A 19,778-nucleotide genomic window follows, 5' to 3' on the forward strand; every position below is an offset into this window, starting at 1 on the left:
AAAAGTGTAATAAAAAAAATTTAAAAATTATAATGAAATAATTAATCTATAGCAGTCCCTTGCAATGATTGCTAAACATTGCCTCTAATTTCAAGCCTCTTTCCCCACTATTCCATGGAATAATTCAGGTTGGAAAAGCCATCCAAGACTGTGGAGTCCAACCACCCCCTGGCACTGCCAAGGCCACCACAAAATGTCCCCAAGTGCCACATCCACACGTCTTAAATGCCAGCAGGGGTGGGGACTCCACCAGCGCTGTTCCAGTGCTTGAATTCCAACGTTTTGTCTTGGATGCCTCAAAAAAGGGGAATATCTGGCCGTAATAATTAACAAATAAATCCCAGGTGTGGATTTGTCCTTAAAACAGGGACAAATTATATTTTTCCCACAAAAGATGAAGAGAACCAAGCACGGGGAAGCCCCACCTGCTTGTACTTCTTCAGGATGGTCTCCTGGAATCCCAGGAAAACGTAAATGGCTCCTTGGTGCTCGTCCTCCAGAGGAGCCCCGACCACCAGGTCGTTGTAGGAGTCCTGGTTGAGGTCAGGAACGGCGGCGATGCAGGAGCCAAAACGGGAATTCTGGTAACTCTGGAGGTCCACCAGGGCTCCGCTGGGAACAAAGAGGTTCTGCCAGGGAAAAAAAGGAAGGAAGACAATTCCCAAAGCATCAGCAGCAAGGCTGGGAAGAGGAGAAAGCCTCAAATGAACAGTGTGGGGATGTGGGAGGCATTCTCCAAGGAAGGAGTGGGGAGCATGCCCAGGGATGGGGATTTTGGAGCACATCCCTGGGGAACGAGGAGCCCTGAGCACCCCCAAGCCAGCCCCACATCTGCTTTGCCCCCTAAATAAATAATTCAATAGTAGTAGTAGTAGTAATAATAATAATAATAATAATTATTATAATAATATTCCATATTAATAATATGTTCCATAACAAACACAAATTCCACAATAATAAACATTCCATACTCAAAATAAATTCTATAATAAATACAAATTTCATAAATAATAAAAGTTACTATAATGATAATGATAACGATAACAATAATAATAATTCCATAAATAATAAAGTGCTTTGGGTGTAAGGATTCCATGCTTCAGGTGGGTTTTATTTGCTTCGTAATTCCAACTGCAGGAATTCCTCATCCAGGGAAGCAGCTTCCACAGGGAAGCACCTTTAGGCTCTGGAAGGGACTCTGAGCTCTCCCTGGAGGGGAGCAGGTTTGGAGGATGCCGTGTGGCCGGAGATGGTTTCTCCAGAGGGTCATCCACATTCCCATGTGGCAAAGATCCCATTCTACCCCTCCCTCGAGACTCCACCAGGGCACACAGCCTCCATGACGTCACCCAGATGTCCCAGTGATGTCCCCACGATGTCCCACTCACCCCGCGCAGGGTGTACACGTAGACCTTGCCCCTCTCCCGGCCCTCGCTGAAGAACATGGGCGCTCCCACCAGCAGCACGTCGGTGACGCCGTCGCCGTTCACGTCCAGGGAATTGATCTCACTGCCGTAGTAGGAGCCGATCTGGGGGAGACAGGGCGGGGTGGGAGTGATGCCACCATCCCCCTGGATCCACAGGGACATCCCAGCCCTGCCACAGCTGCGCTGTGGATGCTGCCACAACTGGCTGTCTTGGGTTGGAAATGGGAGCGTGTGTTCTATCACATCTGTCAGAGGTGGGGCAGGTCTCTATTTTAATTGGGCGGTTTTCTTTATCTCTACCACAGCCAATCCTCCCTCCAGGAGATCTCTTCTGTTCATGGGCCATTAATTATTAATTATCTTCTGTTCATGGATCATTAATTATTAATTACCTTCTGTTCATGGGCCAGTGAGTGTCCCTGCATGGCTGATCAAATTCCATCATCCCACGGGGAGATGCTCCGCCCAGGGGAGGAGCCAAGCATTCCTAACTGGATAGAATCTGAATTTTGGGACACTGGAGAGAGCCTTTGCCCCCTGCATTGCCAGAGGAGCAGCTTTCTGCTCCCTGCATTGCCAGAGGGAGCCCAGGCCCATCTGCAGCAGCCCTGGAGCTGCAGAGGAAAACTCCCCCCTTGTGCAGGATCCCTGCTGCAGCAGAGCCACAGCTGGCACTGCAGGAGGGCTGAGCCCCCATGGCATGGGGCTGGGACACCGCCCTGACACACAGTGTGTCAGCTCCTGCTCTCACTCTGTCAGTGGTTTGTTTTCTTTTCTGTACTATTGCATTTGTATTTTTATTTTCCCTAGTAAAGGACTGTTATTCCTATTCCCATATATTTGCCTGAGAGCCACTTAATTTCAAAATTATAATAATTTGGAGAGAGGGAGTTTAAATTTTCCGTTTCAAGGGAGGCCCCTGCCCTCCTGAGCAGAGACCTGTCCTTCCAAACCAGGACACCAGCACATCCATGGCTGTGTGGCGCTGCCGAGCTGTTCCAACTAGGGAAAACCAAGGGAGAGGGTTGATTTTTCCAGGGGGGAAAAGCAGCACAGCGTTCCCAGCCGGAATTACCTGCTCTCCCTTGAGGGCCTGGTGGATGGTGAGGTTCCTGTTGCTGTGCATGGTGAACAGGATGACCTTGCCCGTGTGGTTGAAGCGCGGCGCTCCCGCCACGTAAATCCGCTCGTGCTTGGTGGAGACGACGGAGGAGACGGTGTAACCTGGGGAGGGATGGACACGGAGTCAGGATTCCCTGCCTGCACCCAGGGTCTGCTTTCCATTAGCCCCCAGCTGCTGACACAGCTCTGGCTACTTCCCAAAAAGGGAAGCTTAAAACACCTGGATATTTGCAAAGATGAAATCGCTCAGAGGGACCCCAGCACCTCCGAGCCGCCCGCTCCGGTGCTGCCACGGCCGGCGCTGTGCCAGGAGATTTGGCACTGCCTGATTCCCACTTCCTGTGCAAATCCTTCTTTTATCGAAGATCAATCAATTCCTGCAATTCCTGGATTTCTGGCTGTTTTATTTCATGGCTCAATCAAGTTGGACAGACACTTTGAGGTGCTGAGTGTTGGGAAGTTGCACCTGCTGCTGCTCTGGGAACACCAGGCAGGAAAAGCTTTCCTGGTGCTTGATGTCAACATTGCCAGTCCAAGAAAAGCCATGAATCCATCAAAACCTTTCCTCCTGATGGAAATAACCCTGCCTAAGCCAGTGACCCTGAGCAATCCCTTTTTCCTAGTGGGATCACCTCCTGGGCTGCAGCACTTCCATGGCTGCAGATGGGATTTTGTAGGAATATAAAGCTGGGGCTGCCAAATCCCAGTTTTCAACACCAATTCCAGGTTCCTGAACCTTCAGGCTCAGGTTTAAATTCCAATGAAATCCTTAGAAGTGGAATGGGGTGCCCAGAGAAGCTGTGGCTGCCCCATCCCTGGAATGTTCCAATCCCAGGCTGGATGGGGCACAGAGAAACCTGGGATAGGGGAAGGTGGAGTGGGATGAGCTTTAAGTTCCTTTCCAACCCAAATCATTCCAGAATTCTGGGATTCTATGGAACTCAAAGTCAGGCCAATCATGAAGCTGAATCACATTCCCTGGGATCACATCCAGTTGAATTTTTAGTATTTCTAGGGACATTTTTAGGGACCCTTTTCCCTGCTCACCAGCCTTACCTGGGGTCCCTAAAAATGTCCCTCCTGGAGGGATGTTCCTAAACCAACCCTCAGCCCTGAGCTCCCCAGGCTCAGCAGGATACACCAGCATTCCTTAATATTCCTGGAATTCTCACTCCAGGCAGTGGTAAAGAGAGCCCAGCTGAGCTCCCACAGGGATTCCCATGGGACACCCACAGCTATCCCAGCTCAGGGACACTCAGCTGTCACCCCACGGATGATCCACGTGTCCCCATTCCCAGGGAAGAGCCTGGAGGTGCCGATCCCACAGATCCCACAGAATCCCACCTCTCTCCCCGCCACGGGACAGCCCCATCTCCGAGGAGAGGCTGCATTTCACAGCCCAGGCTGATATTTTTATTCCAGAGCTGCAGTGGCTGCACATGGAACGGATTAACCCAGCAGGTATTTCCTGCCTAGGCATGAAATTCCATCGGTGCTTTGAAAGCACTCCAAGGAAAGCTGCGGATCACCCGCCGGCTCGGCTGCTCCTGGATTCAAATCCCATTTGTGCCCCGCTCTTCCCAGGTGAGGATGCTCCTGTGCTGCATCCCACAGCTCTCCCATGAGGAATACCCGCCGCGCTTCCTCTTTTTTCAAGGATAAAATTCCCGAATTTCCCCCCGCATGGCAGCACGGCCTCGCTCAGCTTTCCCACCTAAGTAGGCCCCGTGGTTTTTCAGCTCCTCCGGGAATTCCTGCAGGTAGGATTCCCGCAGAGGGATGACCTTCCCGCTGCTGGTCTCCTTCAGGACGGCTCCGTTCCAGTCGTAGGCTCCCACTGCTCCCAGCAGGATCCCGTCCTGTGGGAATACAGGAGCGGTTTTACGGGATTTCTTCCCAGGTGGAGGCGATTCCACCCCTCTGATCCCACACAGGCCAAAAACACCTGGAATGCTGGAGGGTTTCAAAACTGCTGGAATGACGCTTCCACCCTTATTCTTGTTTTTCCAATGTGTTTTTTCTCCCCAGGAATTCCCAAGAGTTTTTCCCATGGACATCCCAGCACGTCCTTCCCAAGAGTTCATGGCATCAGGAGGATCTGCTGCAGATCCCGAGGGATGCTCGGGTCTCCCAACACCTCCCTTTCCCATGGGATAACCCAGCAGCATTTCCTTATCCTCACGTTAATTATTCAACTCTGCAATTAATGATTTGTCCCAAATCCCAATCTCCCACCTGGAGCAGGGGGTGATAAACAGGACAAGGCAGGAGCAAAATAAAATTCCCACATTTCCTCTCTTACTTCCACAACGTGGGATGAAAATCCAGTCTGGGACATTTCCAGTCCGAAGGAGATCTCGTTCTTGTTGGTTCCTTAAACAAGAAAAAAAAGGGAATTTGTGTTTAATAGAGATTTTTGCTTTCCTGGAACAGCTCCGTGGCCTCCTCTGGAATTGCTCCAGCAGCTCCACATCCTCCTGATGATCCCATTTCTCCCTAAATCCCCCCAATTCCACAACCTTGTGCTTTTAGGAGGTCTGGGAGCTCTGCTGGTGTACAGCAGAGCTGCAAGATCACCCAAAACTGGGGATTTTGAGGTTTTTGCTTCATAATTTCAACTGGGGGAATTCCTCATCCAGGGCAACTTCCACAGGGAAGCACCAGGCTGCACAGAGGAAACTGGGAAACTTGTGGGGAGTTTGTGAGCTGGTTTGAGCCAAAATCCCCCAAATTCAAGATGTTTCATTCCCAGTGCGGGCCCTCCATCTTCTGTTCCAATTGCTCATTCCAGGCTGCATTTTTCCTCTGAAATTCGGATAAATTTAGTTTGGGAGGGCGACAAAGTTGTCACAAGAGCTGACATTTAAGACAGAAATATTTCCTGATATTTCATTTCAGCCAATAAGCCCGAAATCCCAACATTATTCCCATAATCTCCTGATGTCTGGCACCCCGGGAAGCTCCTGTGTGTGTGTTTTCCTGTTTACAACCCTGGAATTTGATGGATGAGGGAGACACCGATGCCCAAATTCCCCCCATACCAAATCTCCAAGGTTTTCTATAAAAAGGAAAAATCAAAGCCACCAGAATTCCTCTGGCTGGAACGAGGTGTGTCCTTTGGAAAGGGGATCTCTGCTTCTGATATCCGAGGGAAGGAACAGCTCCAAATAAAGACATTTCCTCAAATATGAAGATATTCCAAGCAGGATTTTGGGCTCAGATATTGCGGAAGCCACATAGAAATTCGGGGAAAAAGGGATCAGCAGCACATTCCCAGCCCTGGGAGGTGCCAGGGAGGAGCATCTCTCACCTTCCAGGCTGAAGATCCTCTCTCCCAGGGCATCCACGATGTCCTTGAGGGCCGCCTCGTCGGTGACGTTGAAGAAGTGTTTGTCATCGGGGTCGCTGGCGATGAACTTGATCTCGTTCAGAAAGGCCTCGGGGTTGATTCCTCTCCTGTTGTAATAACCCAGGACCTGGTTGGGAACAAAATGCGAGACTTTCATGGAATTAGAATTCCCGGGTGGTTTGGGTGGGGAGGGATCTTACAGCTCATCCCATTCCGTGGGCAGGGACACCTTCCTCTATCCCAGGCTGCTCCAAGCCCCGTCCAGCTTTGGTCACCTCCAGGGATGGGGGGTCAGCAGCTCCTCTGGGCTGTTTTCCCAGGATGGATAAAACCATCCCAAAACCATTTGGGCTGTCCACGTGGGAGAAGCCCCGTCCTCGGATCTGACACCACTTTGTGGGAACAAGCGGAGGAACTGCTGCAATTCCTCCTGGCAGGACATTCCTCATGGAATCTGGGGCCCTGCCTGTCCCTGGTGCTGGCACCAGCTCCAGCAGCCAAATCCTGAGCTGATCATCCCAAGAGCAGCACTTGGAACTCTTGGAATGTTCCAGGAGCAGCAGAGATGGGCTGTCCTGGTGCTTTGGGATTGCTGGAGCACACAAGAAGGTCTTGGAATGCTCCAGGAGCAGTGGGGACGGACAGGAGCTCTTGGAATGCTCCAGGAGCAACAGAGAAGAGCTGTTCTGGTGCTTTGGGATTGCTGGAGCACACAAGGACCTCTTGGAATATTCCAGGAGAAGTGGGGATGGACAGGAGATCCTGGAATGCTCCAGGAACAGTGAGGATGGGCTGTCCTGGTGCTTTGGGATTGCTGGAGCACCACCACGCTCTGCAGGATTTCCAGAACCCAAAAGTCTCATCACTCACCGCCACCGCGTATCTGGTGACGTTGTCCCTCTCGCTGTCCTCGATCACCTTCTCCAGGTCTGGGCTGTCGTGGGACTCTCCATCTGTGATGACAATCATTACTCGCTTTGCCCCTTTCCGGCCACCTTTCCGAAACGCTTCCGAGCTGCAAGTGAAGAGATGCCCTGGGCTGCTCAGCCCCGCCAGCTCCGTGGGGCTCCTCCGCCCCACCGAGCCCGACCCGAGGGGTCTCTGGGGCTGCTGCCCCTTGGGGAGCTGCAGGAACCCCCAGGAAATGCTTTGGGATACGGGTTCCCCCACTTCTTGCAGGAAAGAGGCCATAATTCAGCAAAATCAGGTGAGGGAATGGATCTTGAGTTGGCCAGCGGAGTACTGGCCATGGCCCACGGGGCCTTTCCCGGTGAGGGAAAATTTCTTCATCCATTATCCACCCCTGCCAAAATCCCACGGTTTTGACAAATCACAATCCCAAATCCCAGCGTATTTATGGAAAAAGGACGCTGAGCAGGGCTGGGGACTCTGAGTGACACAAATCGTTCAGGACCTTGCTTGGATCTGGCCAGGATCCATCTAAAACTTTCTCAAGCTGCCCAGGGCAGTGCTGGAATCATCATTCCTGCAGGGATTTCCAAACCACATGGATGTGGCACTTGGGACATGGTCAGTGGTGGCCTTGGCAGTGCTGGACTTGATCTTCGACCACTTTTCTAGCCTAAAATTCCATGATTCCCAGCAGGAATACAAGGGCAGGAGTAAGGATTTGTCCCTTTTGTTGTTTATGAAATGTAGGGAGATTTATAGGGATTTATAAGGGACAGGGAGGAGGTGGAGCTGTCCTGAGCTTCTGGGGTCTCTCCAGAGATTTCCAGGAGAGCTCCAGGTCCTGGGGCTGATTTTGGGGGCTGGGAGCTCACCCCTGGGGTCTTCCAGGGAGAGGCCACAATTCCAGAGCCTGCCCCAGGTGCAAACAAGGATGGAGCAATTTTGGGAAGCCCCACTCTCAAAGCTTCCCCCAAACCACATTTTCCTACAAACCCTGGCGATTCCCCTATTCGTGAGCAGCACGGAAAACAAAGGGAGAGGGAAGGAGGGGAGAAACAGGGATTTGGAGGTTTTCCTGGGGATGGGAGCGGGGCTGTGAGGGGTTTTACCGAGCGAACTCGATGCCGTAGGCAGTCCTGGTCTCGGTGCCGCCGCGCTGCTCGATGTGGCTGGCGGCCGCCACCACGTCCTGCACGGACCTGTAGTCGTTCAGATGGAACTCATGGACCACGTCCTCTCCGTACTGCACAACTCCCACCTGGGAACGACGGGAATGGCACCAGAAAGGCCGACAGGACGAGGTCCTGTCCACCGCGAGCGCCGTCAACCGCGGGTAAAATTCTCTACGCTCTTTTTGAAATTCCATTGCCTAGTTTTGCCCCCCATGGGATCGTCATTAATTCCCAATTTTATGGCTCTCCCCTCTGCTCTGCTCCCAAGTTTTGGGGATATCCAGATGTGCCCAACCATCCCAGTTTGGACCCATAGCATCTCCAGATGGGACTGGGGTTTTTGGGAAAATCTGGGATGTTCCAGCTTAAATTCCTGCCCAAATCAACCCATGATTACTCGGAGCAAGAGCATGGAGAGCTCCTTTCCATGTGGTTTCATCCTCCCTGTTCCCACTGGGATGTGGGATCCCTCCACAGCTCACTTAGGCACATTATTGGAAGCATTTTCCTCCCATGGGATGAGTCAAAAATCCCAATATTTTGACAAATTCCAGCAGTTTTACAGAAAAGGGACATTGGGAATGGCCCTGGGATGACACAAATGGTTCAGGGCCTCACCTGGATCTGTCCAGGACCAATGTAAAACTTTTTCAGGATATTTATCAGGAAGTGCTGGACCTCAACCCACGGATAAATGCTGTTGGATCCATCCAGAACGATGATGATGTCCATGTAGGTCTGGCATCCTGTGGAAAACCCAGGGATTTATTAAAATTCCTCTTGTAAAGGGGCAGATTTATGGCTTCACTTCCAGCCAGGTACTTCCTCTTAGGATTGTTTGGGGAAAAAAATTTGATTTTAATAGTTTGAGAAAGAATTTGGGCTCCAACAAGGTGGGGAGAAGCCACAGGAATCCTCTCTGCTGTGAAAAGATGGGATCACTTCCTAGGAATAACACTCAGCGGCATCACTTGGGATTCAGCTTTGGAATTTGATGCCATTTAATATCATTCCACACTTCAAAGAGGAGCAGGATCCGGCTCCTCTCCTCCCGCAGAGCCGTGCCTGATCCCTGAGTCATTCCCAGCCCTGCCATGGAAAGCAAGGCGGGCATTTCCTCCCTTCTCATGAAATCCTCGGCAGCCAAAAACCCCGGAGGGGACCCCAGGGCTCGGCTCTGCAGCCAGAGCAGGAAGGATTTAAGGATTTTTTTCCAGTGGGGAAAATTGCTCAGGATCATCTCAGTCTTGCTGATGTTTTACAGCATTCCTTGGTGATCCTGGATTTCGGAGACTTATTGGCTGCTCTTTCACCCTATAATTTTTAATGGATGAAAGAATCCATGGACTGGAGTCACTTATGGATCACTGGGATCTTCTGTGTGCCTCCATCTCCATCCCATCCTGGGAGTCAGAGAGAGGAGCTGACCCTGCATCCCATTAAATAAACACTTCCTAAAAGTCCCCAAAATCCCAATTACCCTTTGCAGTGAAGGCTGAACATAACGAAGGAAGTGACACTGGGAATTTGATGATGCCTTTACTGCCTTAATCCCAAAAATCTCATTTTTCCAAGCCCCTCTTTATGCCCTGGCAATTTGGTGGTGAGTTCTGCCTTTCCTGTCTTGATCCCAAAAATCCTATTTTTCCAAACCCCCTCTTTATGTCCTGGGAATTAACCAACACCAGAGAGGTTCTGGAGCTGGGGAACCACATCCCATGGGATGAAGAGTTGCCAGGAACAGGACAGACTTCTGGGAATCCTTCCTAGCTCCAGGAAAAGCAGGAAACTTCACTTCAACCCTCCAAAACAAAATCCCGTCTCCAAATTCCCAAATTCCAACATGTTTGACTCCTGGTCAACGAGGGCTTTGTTTTGTGCAGCCAAGATGGGATTGGAGATGGGATTGGAGCCGGGATGGGAGCCGGGATCAAAACAGGGATTGGAGCCGGGATGGGAGCAGGGATGGGAGCTTGGATCTTGGTCCTCACTCTGCAGAGCTGGAGCCACGGTCCTGGAGAATCGGAAGTTGGAGTTGACGCGGGAACACATTCCCGTGGTGTAGTAGGAGCTGCCACACTCGTGGGACCACAGGGGGCTGCAGGCCTAAAAAATGGTAAAAAAGGCAGGATTTGGTTCAAAGGATCCCTTTTCCGTGGATGTGCTTTATTTTAATTTCACTTTCTTTAATTTTACTTCATTTCATTTTATTTATTTCCATTTAATTCTGTTTTATTATGCTATATTTTACTATATTTCGTTTAATTTTATCCATAAATCCCTGTAAATCTCCCTACATTCCATAAACAGAAACCCACCGAGAGGAACCTCCCGCTGCCTTCCCGTCCCGGTGCACATTCCCAAATTCCCATCCCACGTTCCCAGGCATGCTGCTCACCAGGAAGCTGCTGTCCCTGGGGTTGGTGGCCAGGCTCAGGCCCAGGCGCATGTTGTCCTTGCGCTCCGACACGTTGGACAGCGTCACCCGCCCTTGGGAGAGAGGCTGGCATCAGGGACATGCCCGGGGAATTTGGAACGCCCCTGGAATCTCTGGAGGAACTGGGAATTGTGTGCTGCAGAGGAATCTTCAGGTTTTGGGGATTTTTGGAAGGTAAGAAAAAAGTTGGAAAAATTGGATTTTTTCCTAGATGAACAAGCAAGGAAGGAAAATTTTTTTGGAAATGAGGCTGGGAGCTGGAGAGGAAAAAATCCTTCGAAGGGCTCAGCTCCTGATCCTGGATTCCCAGGGAGTCCCTGTTTTTTCCAGAAATTGGGAACAGCCCCCAGGGCAGCCCTGTCAGTCCCAAATGGGATTGGTCACTGAGATGTGTCCCAAATCCTGATCCAACTGTTCCGCTGGAAAACTCCCAGCTCCCCATGAGCCAGAGCTCCCCCTCTGGGTAGCAAACTGGGAATCATGGAATAATTTGGGAATTTAAAGCCCATCCACCATCCCAGGGTGCTCCAAGCCCCATCCAACCCAGCATTGGACACTTCCAGGGATCCAGGGGCTTCTCTGGGAATTCCACCCTCCCAGGGAGGAATCGCTTCCCAATATCCCGTTTTCCAGGGATAATTTGGGATGTCTGGGGCTGGAACGCCCTACCCAGGTTGAGCTTGGTGCAGTTTCCGTGGTTGTCACTCAGCACTGGACACTTGTAGACGTCTCCGGTTTTCTGCTGCCCGTTGGATTCGTACGGAGCTCCCACCACCAGCCTGCGGAAAACACGGATCCGTCAGCACCAGGACAATGGGAATCCCCTGGGAAAAATCCCCTCAGCCACAATTCCCAGATTTGGGAATGGCAGCAAAGGGCGCCAGCTCCAGTGGAAGGAAAGCTTCTCCTTCTCTTCCCGCTGGAAAGGGAAAAAAACTGGGAATGTGACTCTGCCACCTGGAATTATGGAATTCATTCCCATCAGCTGCAAGGAATGGATTCATGGAAGGGGGAAAACCCAAACCCATCTGGAAGCACAGGGAGGAGCAGGGAAGCAGCTCCACGGTGGCACCAAATCTCTCAGTATCATTATGGATTGTCCCTTCTCTCCACTGCCTGTGGAGGAGCTTTTCCACAGGGTCATGGAATGGTTTGGGATGGAAGGGACCTTAAGGATCACCTCATCCCAACCCCCTCCATGGGCAGGGACACCTCCCACTTCATTCCCAGAACATCTCCAGGACATGGATATGGAGACACCTCCCACTCCATTCCCAGGACATGGATATGGATGCAGGATTCCAGCAGAACCAGAAGGAATAACAAGGAGCTGGTGGAGCACTTCCAGCAAATCCCACTGCGATCCACAAGGAATTTTTCCCCAGAAAATCCTGAAAAAGGGGATTTGCTCCAAGCTGGGATTGTTATGAACAGCCCTGAGCTGAACATTGGGATCTCCAGTGGTGGGTGAGGAAATTGGGAAGGAATTTTCCCAGGGAAAACCCTGGAAAAAGGAATTTTCTCCAAGCTGGGATTTTTACGGGCACTGGGAGATGAACATTGGGATCTCCAGTGGAGGGAAGGAATTTTCCCCAGGAAAATCCTGGAGAAGGGAATTTGCCCCAAGCTGGGATTGTTACGGGTGCTGGGAGATGAACATTGGGATCTCCAGTGGAGGGAAGGAATTTTCCCCAGGAAAACCCCAGAGAAGGGAATTTGCCCCAAGCTGGAGTTGTTCTGAACATTGGGACCTCCAGTGGACATCGGGAATTTTCCTGCTCTCCAAAAGAAGGGAGCTGCTAAATCCCAATCCCCAGAAAGGACACCAACTTCCAGCTGAGATATTTTTGGGACACCCAAACATTTTTCCCACTTTTTCTTGACCACAGCAACCCAAAAGTAGGAAGAGTGCAGGACCTAAGGAATCCATCCCTTCTTTCCAGGCTCTCCCAAAAATTCTCATCGCTATGAGTTGATGGCAACTCCTGCTCCCAAAATAAATGGGATTTTTTAAAAAAAAATTTTTAGCTTCCCCAAAAAAATCCTATGGATGCAACCATCCCAGTCTGGATCTCCAGATAAACAGGAGCTCTTTTGTTCCACAGGGCCCGTCCCAGCAGCTGGAAAAGCCACCGGCACAGATGTTCCCTGTTAGACCAGGAATTGTCATTCCTTAAAAATGCTGCCGCTCCAAAGACAAACATCCCATTCTTTTATCCCAAACCGGAATCGCTCCCCCAAGGAAAAGCTCCTGAATCCAAGGATTCTCATGGAAACACTTCCTGAATTACGGCTTAATGTGGGAATTCACCACGGGAAAATCATCTCCAGCTGGAGCTGTCCTCAACAGCATCCAGGAAAATCTGGGATTTTTCAGGAATTTGTTCATTTTCCTGAGGCTCTCCCACACTCTCATTTGGTGGAGAGGAGGGAAAAGATGGAAGATCAGGAAGGGGAATGAGAAAACCTTGAGGATAAGGAGGAATAAAGGTGGTGGTTCCTTGGAAAACAAGGATCTCCTGGTGTAATTCCCAAAGAATTTCAGATACATGGAATTTCATGAACTTCTGGGAGCAGCTCCAGCTTGGTGTGCCCGTCATCCTGCAGGGAATCCTCTTGGAGACTTTTCCATGAATTAATATTCCCATATTAAGATGATCACATCACCCATTAATCAATATTCCCCAAAAAACCAGCGTGTTTGGGGTTGGATCATCCCTTTGGGATGACGAGGCAGACCCAAAGGAAACCCAAACATTCCCAGATTTTGCCATGAATGAGGAGCAGCTGCAGAGCTCCTGAAACCGGAATTCTGGTCTCCCAAAAAACAATGGAATTGTTTTCCCTTTTTGGTTAAATGGGAATGATTAATCAGCTGGAGCTGTCAAATCCTCATGGAAACTTGGCAGCTGGGGAAAAAGGCTTTTCCAGCTGTTTGGAAGGTGTTTTTAGGGATGCTGCTCCACTCTTCCTTTACTTGGAAATTCGGGCTAGAAATCCTGGATTTTTCCTTCCTAAAAGACAAAAAAAACCCCAGGGATTTGGGATGGGTTGTCCCAAATTCCCAAAAATATCCAAATGATCCGGCTCATCCCAAGAAAACTGGAGCATCCTGCTATAGAAGGGAGACATTCCTGGTTTTTTCCAAGCTTTCCCCCTCCACACATCCTGGGATCATCCCAAATCTCCCGATTTTTCCCTGGATTCCCAAGAGGGAAGCAGCTCCTGCATCACAACTTGGCCAAAAAATGAGACTTTGAAAGAAAACCAGAACTAAACAATTCCTGCCTCGCCTCCTTCTCCGTTCCCTGCTCCCGGAGAAAACAAAGGGAAAAAAAACAACAGGGATTAAGTGGGAAAAGCTCTGACTGCCCCAAGCTGTCTGAGTATGGATTTTTAACTTTCATCCCCAAAAAAATAAGGAGAGAAAAAGCAGGAATACCCCAGGATATTGCTCTCCAAGCAAAGCCCAGTGCTGGGTCCCTGATTCCCAGTTTTCTGGCCAAGCTGGGAATGGGATGTGTCCATGCCTCCAGGCTGGGAAAGGCTCCAAACCAACAAAATCCAGGAATTCTGGAATGGTTTGGGTGGGAAAAACCTTTAAGCTCATCCCATTCCACCCCTGAGCTCCGGGCCCTGATCCTGGACAATCCCGGTCCGAGCCCAGCCGAAGGGAAAAGGAGGAGGGGAAAAAAAAAAAAGAGGGAAAAATCTTCTGGCTGGATTGAAAGCCAGAATTGTGCTGATCTGGAAAAACACTTCCAGGGGTTTCTGTTTTCCAGCTCCTGCCAGAGGTTTTCTTGGCTGGGATTCTCCTGTGGCTTGGCCGCCGCCGGAGCGCTTGGAATATTTTGGTGGAAGCGCAGAGAATTCCATAATGTCTGCTCCCAGCTCTCCCTCCCACCCCGGGATGCAGGATCTGTGGCAGCCCACCCTATTCCCTGTTTTTTGGGGGGGGTTTTCCCTCTTTTTGGCCTCGTTTTCAGGAAAATCATGGAATGGTTTGGGTCATTCCAGCCCCACTTCCAGAGATTGCTCCCAGCTGGATTTGAACCTTCCAAGGATGGGGTGGCAAAAAGTCTGGGAACCAACAGTGGTTCTGAAGGAGAAGTGTTTGTTTGGGGTGGAAATGGGAGATTGGGAAAATCTCCCAATCTGGGAAATTCCCAGTGTTCTCGGGAATCTCCAGAGGGAAGCTGGAGATCCCGCAGGACCCTGTGGATACAGATCCCAGAACGGCTCCATGGAAAATCCCAGCTGAGCCAAAAACACGGAGAGGCCTCAACTGGAAACATCTCCTCAACATCCAAAAAAAAAAAAAAAAAGGAGGAAAAAACTTCAGGAAAAACGGGAATGTGGCATTCCTGCTGCCCAGGGTATTCCAGAGTTCCTTGTGCTGCCTTTGCTCCCATTATCTGCTGTTTCCTGGGATTTGGGCTCTGGATTTGTCATCGCTGCCTGTCCCCATCGTGTCTGTGCCCTTCTCCAGGATTCCTTGGAAAAGGAACTTTGGGATGCTCCCAGAGAGGAGTTTTGGGATCAGAACTTCCCTTTGGATAAGTGGGATACGAGGTTGGGATAGGGAAAGCTCCCCAGGAGCATCCAGCATCCCCAAAATTCCAGGAATCAGCTCCGAGTGTCCCTCTCCAGGATTCTTTGGAAAAGGAGCTCTGGGATGTTCCCAGCCACAGCTCCTGGAATGATGGGAAGCACCCTGGACAAACACTTGGAAGTGGGAGATGAAAGATGAAGGGAATTTTTTCCCCTTTTTCCCTGCTCTTGAAACTCCAGGAAGATTATTCCCAAAATCCCACAAGATTCCAGGTTGTGCTTGCCCCAAACATCCAGGAGCTCTCCATTCCCATGAGATCTTCCAGGTTTTAAGGGATACACATCCCATGTGTGGGAATTCTGCTCATTATTCCCAAAGAAATTCGTCCACAGCATCCAACCTGCCGGGATTTGGGATTCGAACCCTCCAAAAGTCTTTTCATCCTCCCAGGAATTCCTTCTCCTTATCCCAAAATTCCTCACAGGTCATTTCATCCCAGCAGCACAGGGAGTTCCCATTTTTCCCAAAAACCCGCAGTTTGGACACTGGGAATGCTCCAATCCCAAAATTCCAGGTCCCTCTTTCCCTGCCATTCCATGGAGCTCTGGTGGTTTTTGGGATGAATTCCAGGCACCTGCTGTCATCGTTTCCATCCCCACTTGGAGAAGGCACCCCCAGCTCCATGGAAAAGATGGAAAAAGTGTGGAAAATGAGGTATGGAAGCCCCACAATGCTCTGGAAAATGCCGGAGCAAAATCAAAATCAAATCCCACATGGATGAGCTTTTCCAGCCTTAAATATCCAAGTGGAATATTTTCCCCCTCCAGAGTTTAATAACCCAAATTTTTTCCTCTTGGATTTTCCTCATGGATTTTTCACTCTCTGGGATGCACTTCCATGAGTCTGGGTGGCTCCTTGAAAAGTCTGGAAAAGGAGAAAATTCCCGACTTCCAAAAATACCTGGAAAATCCAATCTGTTTGGAGCCGCTCCAATCTTCCTTTAGAAATATATGGAAAAAAACATAAACACAGAATTCTTGGAATCCGTTCCCAAACAATTCCCGGCAGCCAAAAGCAGCATTAAAAGGCTCAGACTGAAGGAGAGGTGCCAAAATCCTCGGATTCCGCGCTTGGAATTTGGCAGCTGGATCCCAGCACATCCATGGCTGGGATTCTGAGAGAACCCCGGAGTTTCTGCTGTATTCCCGTGGATTGTGTGGAATTCTTTGGGATGGGATTGGAAGATGCTCAGCAGGAACTGGGGTCTCAGGACATTCCCTTTCCTTCCGTGTCCTGCCAGCTCCTGGAATTATCCAGCTCCTGGAATTCTGATCCAGCTCCCTCTGCACATCCACGGTTTTTATTCCAGAGGTTTCTGGTTGCTCCCACATTTCTCCATTTTTCACTGTGTCCACATTTTTCCTTTGGAATTTTTTCCTGCTCAATTGCAGATTCCAGCAGCGCTGTCCTGAGTTTTTGCGTCCATGTCCATCCATAGGATCCCGCTGGAAAAATTCCATTTTTCCAAGCAGAGGAACCAACAGGAGGAAAAACTAGAGGTGGATCCTGCGGGTGTTGGCAGGAAAAGTTGGGAAAAGAAGCCAGGGATGGCCTTAGGTCCTGCTTGGGAAAGCAGGAAAAAATTCCCAGTTTCCAGGGAATTCAGCCCTTGGCCACCCCACCAGTGGTGGTAGCATGGAAAAACGGGATAAGAGATCCCAAAATCCCGGGAATTGCAGCCCCTCAGCTGGGATGGAGCTAAAACAGCTGCTATGGATACAACCGGGAAGAGAATATCCCCAAAATTGGGATTTTCCAGCAATTTCCCTCAGAATCCCAGGAAACACTGAACTCCCAGCTTTTATACCAAGGCATCAGCCCTTCCATAGGATGCAGAATTCCAGTGGGAAAAACTCCCAGTCCTGGTGGAAAATGGGGCTGAGAGCCATGGAAAGAAAGACCCCGACTTCCCAAAATTCTGTGGAATGGGAATCTCAGGTTCAGGACACAGGAGGGTTTTCCAAAGGTGGCAAAGGTTGGATTCCAGAATTCCAGGAGTATCCACTGCATTAATTATGGGAGATTAAGCCTGGATTCATCCACCCGGGAGGAAGATCCTGAATTCCAGGGAATTCCATGGGCTTTGGAGCATCCGGATGTGCTCCTGGAATGCACCAAAGGTCTCTGCCAACATCTGGGTGGGATCCCCTGGAATTCATTCCTCTGGGATCATCCTTGGATTCATCCCTGGGATTCCCTTGGGATAACCCTGGGATGGGCCCTGGATTCATCCCTGGGATCAGCCAAACCCACTCCAAAATCCCAAACCTGAGCCAATCCCAGGCTCATCCCACATTCCCAATGGATCTGTTCTCCAGGCTCTGGCTCCTCCATGCAAACAGTAAAAACTAGGATGGACTGGACCCAAATTCCAGATGGGATCCCAGCCCTGGGGGGCTCCAAGGAATCGTGACCCAGCCAGAACATCTCCTTCCCAAATTCCCGATATTCCCTATCCCACCCCAAATTCCTCTTTTTTAAGGAAAACCTTTCCTCCATTCAGCACCTCCAGAGCAACCTCATCCTGGCCCAGCAATTCCTGGGAATTCTGAAGGAGATTTGGTGAAATTCCCAATGAAATTCCCCCTGGAATTCCCGGTTTTCCAGAGCCCACTCACCATTTCTTGCCGCCGATGTCGTGCTGCTGCACCGTGTATCCAAAAAAAGATTCCCTGGATCCCGCGATGATCTGGGGCCTCTTGGTGTCGATGTTGAAGGAATTCCCAAATCCTGGGGGGAAAAAAAAGGGGAGGATCCATCAGCCAAAAAGCTGGAAAACACAAATTCCACATGGATGAACTCGGAATTCCGAAATCTCGGAACGGAATTATTCCAATCCCAGCCCCGCTCCGGGTGCTCCCACTTCAGGTTGGATTCGATGATTCCAGAGGCACTTCCAAACTCAGCCATCCTGGGAAAGCTGTTCCCGGATTTTTGAAGATGCTGCAGGAGCAGGGATGGGTTGATCCCATTCCCATCCCAGCCAGGATGGGAATTCCAAAGCATTCCAGCCCCGCCTCATCTGCAGCTTCCCAAAATTCCGCTCTCCATCCTGGAGCTCCCAGGGAATATCCAGCCCTTGGGATGGAGCTTGGAGCTCATTTAGGATTCAGAATTCAGGGAATTCAGTCCATTCCCAGCCCTCAACAGCTCATCCTGGGCATTCCCTGGAGCCAGGTTGGGAAGGGGAAGAAGAAAGGAGCTCCTCCCTCTGGAATCCACGGATTCGGCCACTTCCATGGGGATCACGGGATGGGATCCATGGAAAAGGGATCCTGGCCAATCCTGAGGGTTTTCCCAGGGATCCAAACCTGGGATTCCCATTCCCTGGATGAGGAGAGGCAGCTCCAGAGGGGGATATCCCTAAGGATGGAATTCCAGCTGGGACAGGGTGACTTTTGGGATCGGTCCTTTCCCTCTGGAAAATGCTGCTTCCCACAGAACAGCAGGAGCAGGATCCACGGCATCCCAATCCCGGGATTCTGGTGCCCACAGGGGACAAATTCCAGAGAAATTTCCTTCAGCAAAATTTGGGGAATTCTCTGGCAGCTCCTCCCTGTGCCTGGAGCCAGATCCAGGTGGGAAATTGGGAAATCAGGAATTGCCCCAGGGGTGGGAGTCTTGGGAATGCTGGAGATGCTATCCATGGGAACAGAGGGACACGGCCCAGATTCCAGGATAGAGCAGCAGGACGGACATGGATAACCAGGATATCCCAGACTGGATTCCCTGAATCCTGCTGGATGCTTCATTCCGAGAAAAACCTTGGAACCCTCCTCCAGGACAGGGATGGGCTGCTCAGTTTGGAATTTCTCAGGATATAAAGGAGCTGTCAGCAGGAAAATTTGGCACTGCTGCTTCCCAGGTGGAAAAATGCAGGATGGGAATGTTTGGATAGGCAGGAATGTTGGAGAAAAAGGGAATGCTTGGAATCCTAGGAACAAATCCGCTCCTGGAGCACGGAATGGAGGAATCCGGCCACATATTCCAAGGAGAAGGAGCTTCCAAATGATCCAGAAAGAAATTCTAGAAAGCCAGGATAAAAAAACCCGGGATAAAAAAAAATAAAAACCAAAACGGGAGACGGGGATGAGAGCCAAGATATTTTGTGGAGCGTTGACCTCATTTCACATCCCAAAGAAATGAAAACCTCGGGAGAGAGGGAAGCTGGGATTGGCCATGGAATGATGGGAAAGAGAAAGGGGGAAGGGCATCAGAGCACCCCGGGAGCAGAGGGAATTTTGGGAAATTTGGATTCTCAGGAAGAAATTCCAGGATCCGGAAGAGTCTTGGATGCAGAGGAAGTGTTGGAGAGGATGGGGTGGATTTTCCTCTTAATTTTCCTGGATTTTGCATTGCACACCCCCAAGCTGAGGATTTTTGGGAATGGGAACACAGGAATAAATTGGAGAATCCCATTCCATGGTTTAGGATTAAAATCTGGAAAAGGAGCCAGAATAAATGAACAGAAATATTCCATGAAATGGGAAATCTCTGGGAAAACAGGGAAGAGAGCTGGGAGTGGCTCCTGCTGGAGCATCCCAATCCCAGGGAAGCAAAAATCCTAGAGAGAAGATTCCAAGCAATGGATGGAACCTCAAAACTCTGACAGAAAGAAAGGAATAAAATAAATATTGGGAATATTCCAACTGGCTCCGACTGAAATGGGAATTTTAGGAGAGGTTATCCAGGAGATTTGGGAGCCAGAGAGATTTTCCTGCTGGGAATCAGGAAAACCTGAAAGTTC

General features: G+C 50.1%; 1 protein-coding gene across 1 annotated transcript in view; it reads right to left on the bottom strand.

The window, feature by feature from the left end:
• Positions 1–19,778, bottom strand: part of ITGA11 (integrin subunit alpha 11) — a 40,184-nt gene that overhangs the window by 15,216 nt on the left and 5,190 nt on the right. The window contains exons 2-14 of the mRNA XM_063170019.1: positions 17,650–17,761; positions 11,089–11,198; positions 10,381–10,472; positions 9,974–10,088; positions 8,601–8,728; positions 7,920–8,068; positions 6,769–6,913; positions 5,860–6,025; positions 4,852–4,922; positions 4,264–4,408; positions 2,503–2,651; positions 1,389–1,529; positions 426–629 (exon numbers count right to left, since the gene is read on the bottom strand). Of these exons, the coding sequence (XP_063026089.1) occupies positions 426–629; positions 1,389–1,529; positions 2,503–2,651; positions 4,264–4,408; positions 4,852–4,922; positions 5,860–6,025; positions 6,769–6,913; positions 7,920–8,068; positions 8,601–8,728; positions 9,974–10,088; positions 10,381–10,472; positions 11,089–11,198; positions 17,650–17,761 (1,727 nt within the window). The remainder of the gene's footprint in view (positions 1–425; positions 630–1,388; positions 1,530–2,502; positions 2,652–4,263; positions 4,409–4,851; positions 4,923–5,859; positions 6,026–6,768; positions 6,914–7,919; positions 8,069–8,600; positions 8,729–9,973; positions 10,089–10,380; positions 10,473–11,088; positions 11,199–17,649; positions 17,762–19,778) is intronic.

The sequence above is a fragment of the Melospiza melodia genome, chromosome 15 (genome assembly GCF_035770615.1).
Source record: "Melospiza melodia melodia isolate bMelMel2 chromosome 15, bMelMel2.pri, whole genome shotgun sequence".
Taxonomy (NCBI): Eukaryota; Metazoa; Chordata; class Aves; order Passeriformes; family Passerellidae; genus Melospiza; species Melospiza melodia.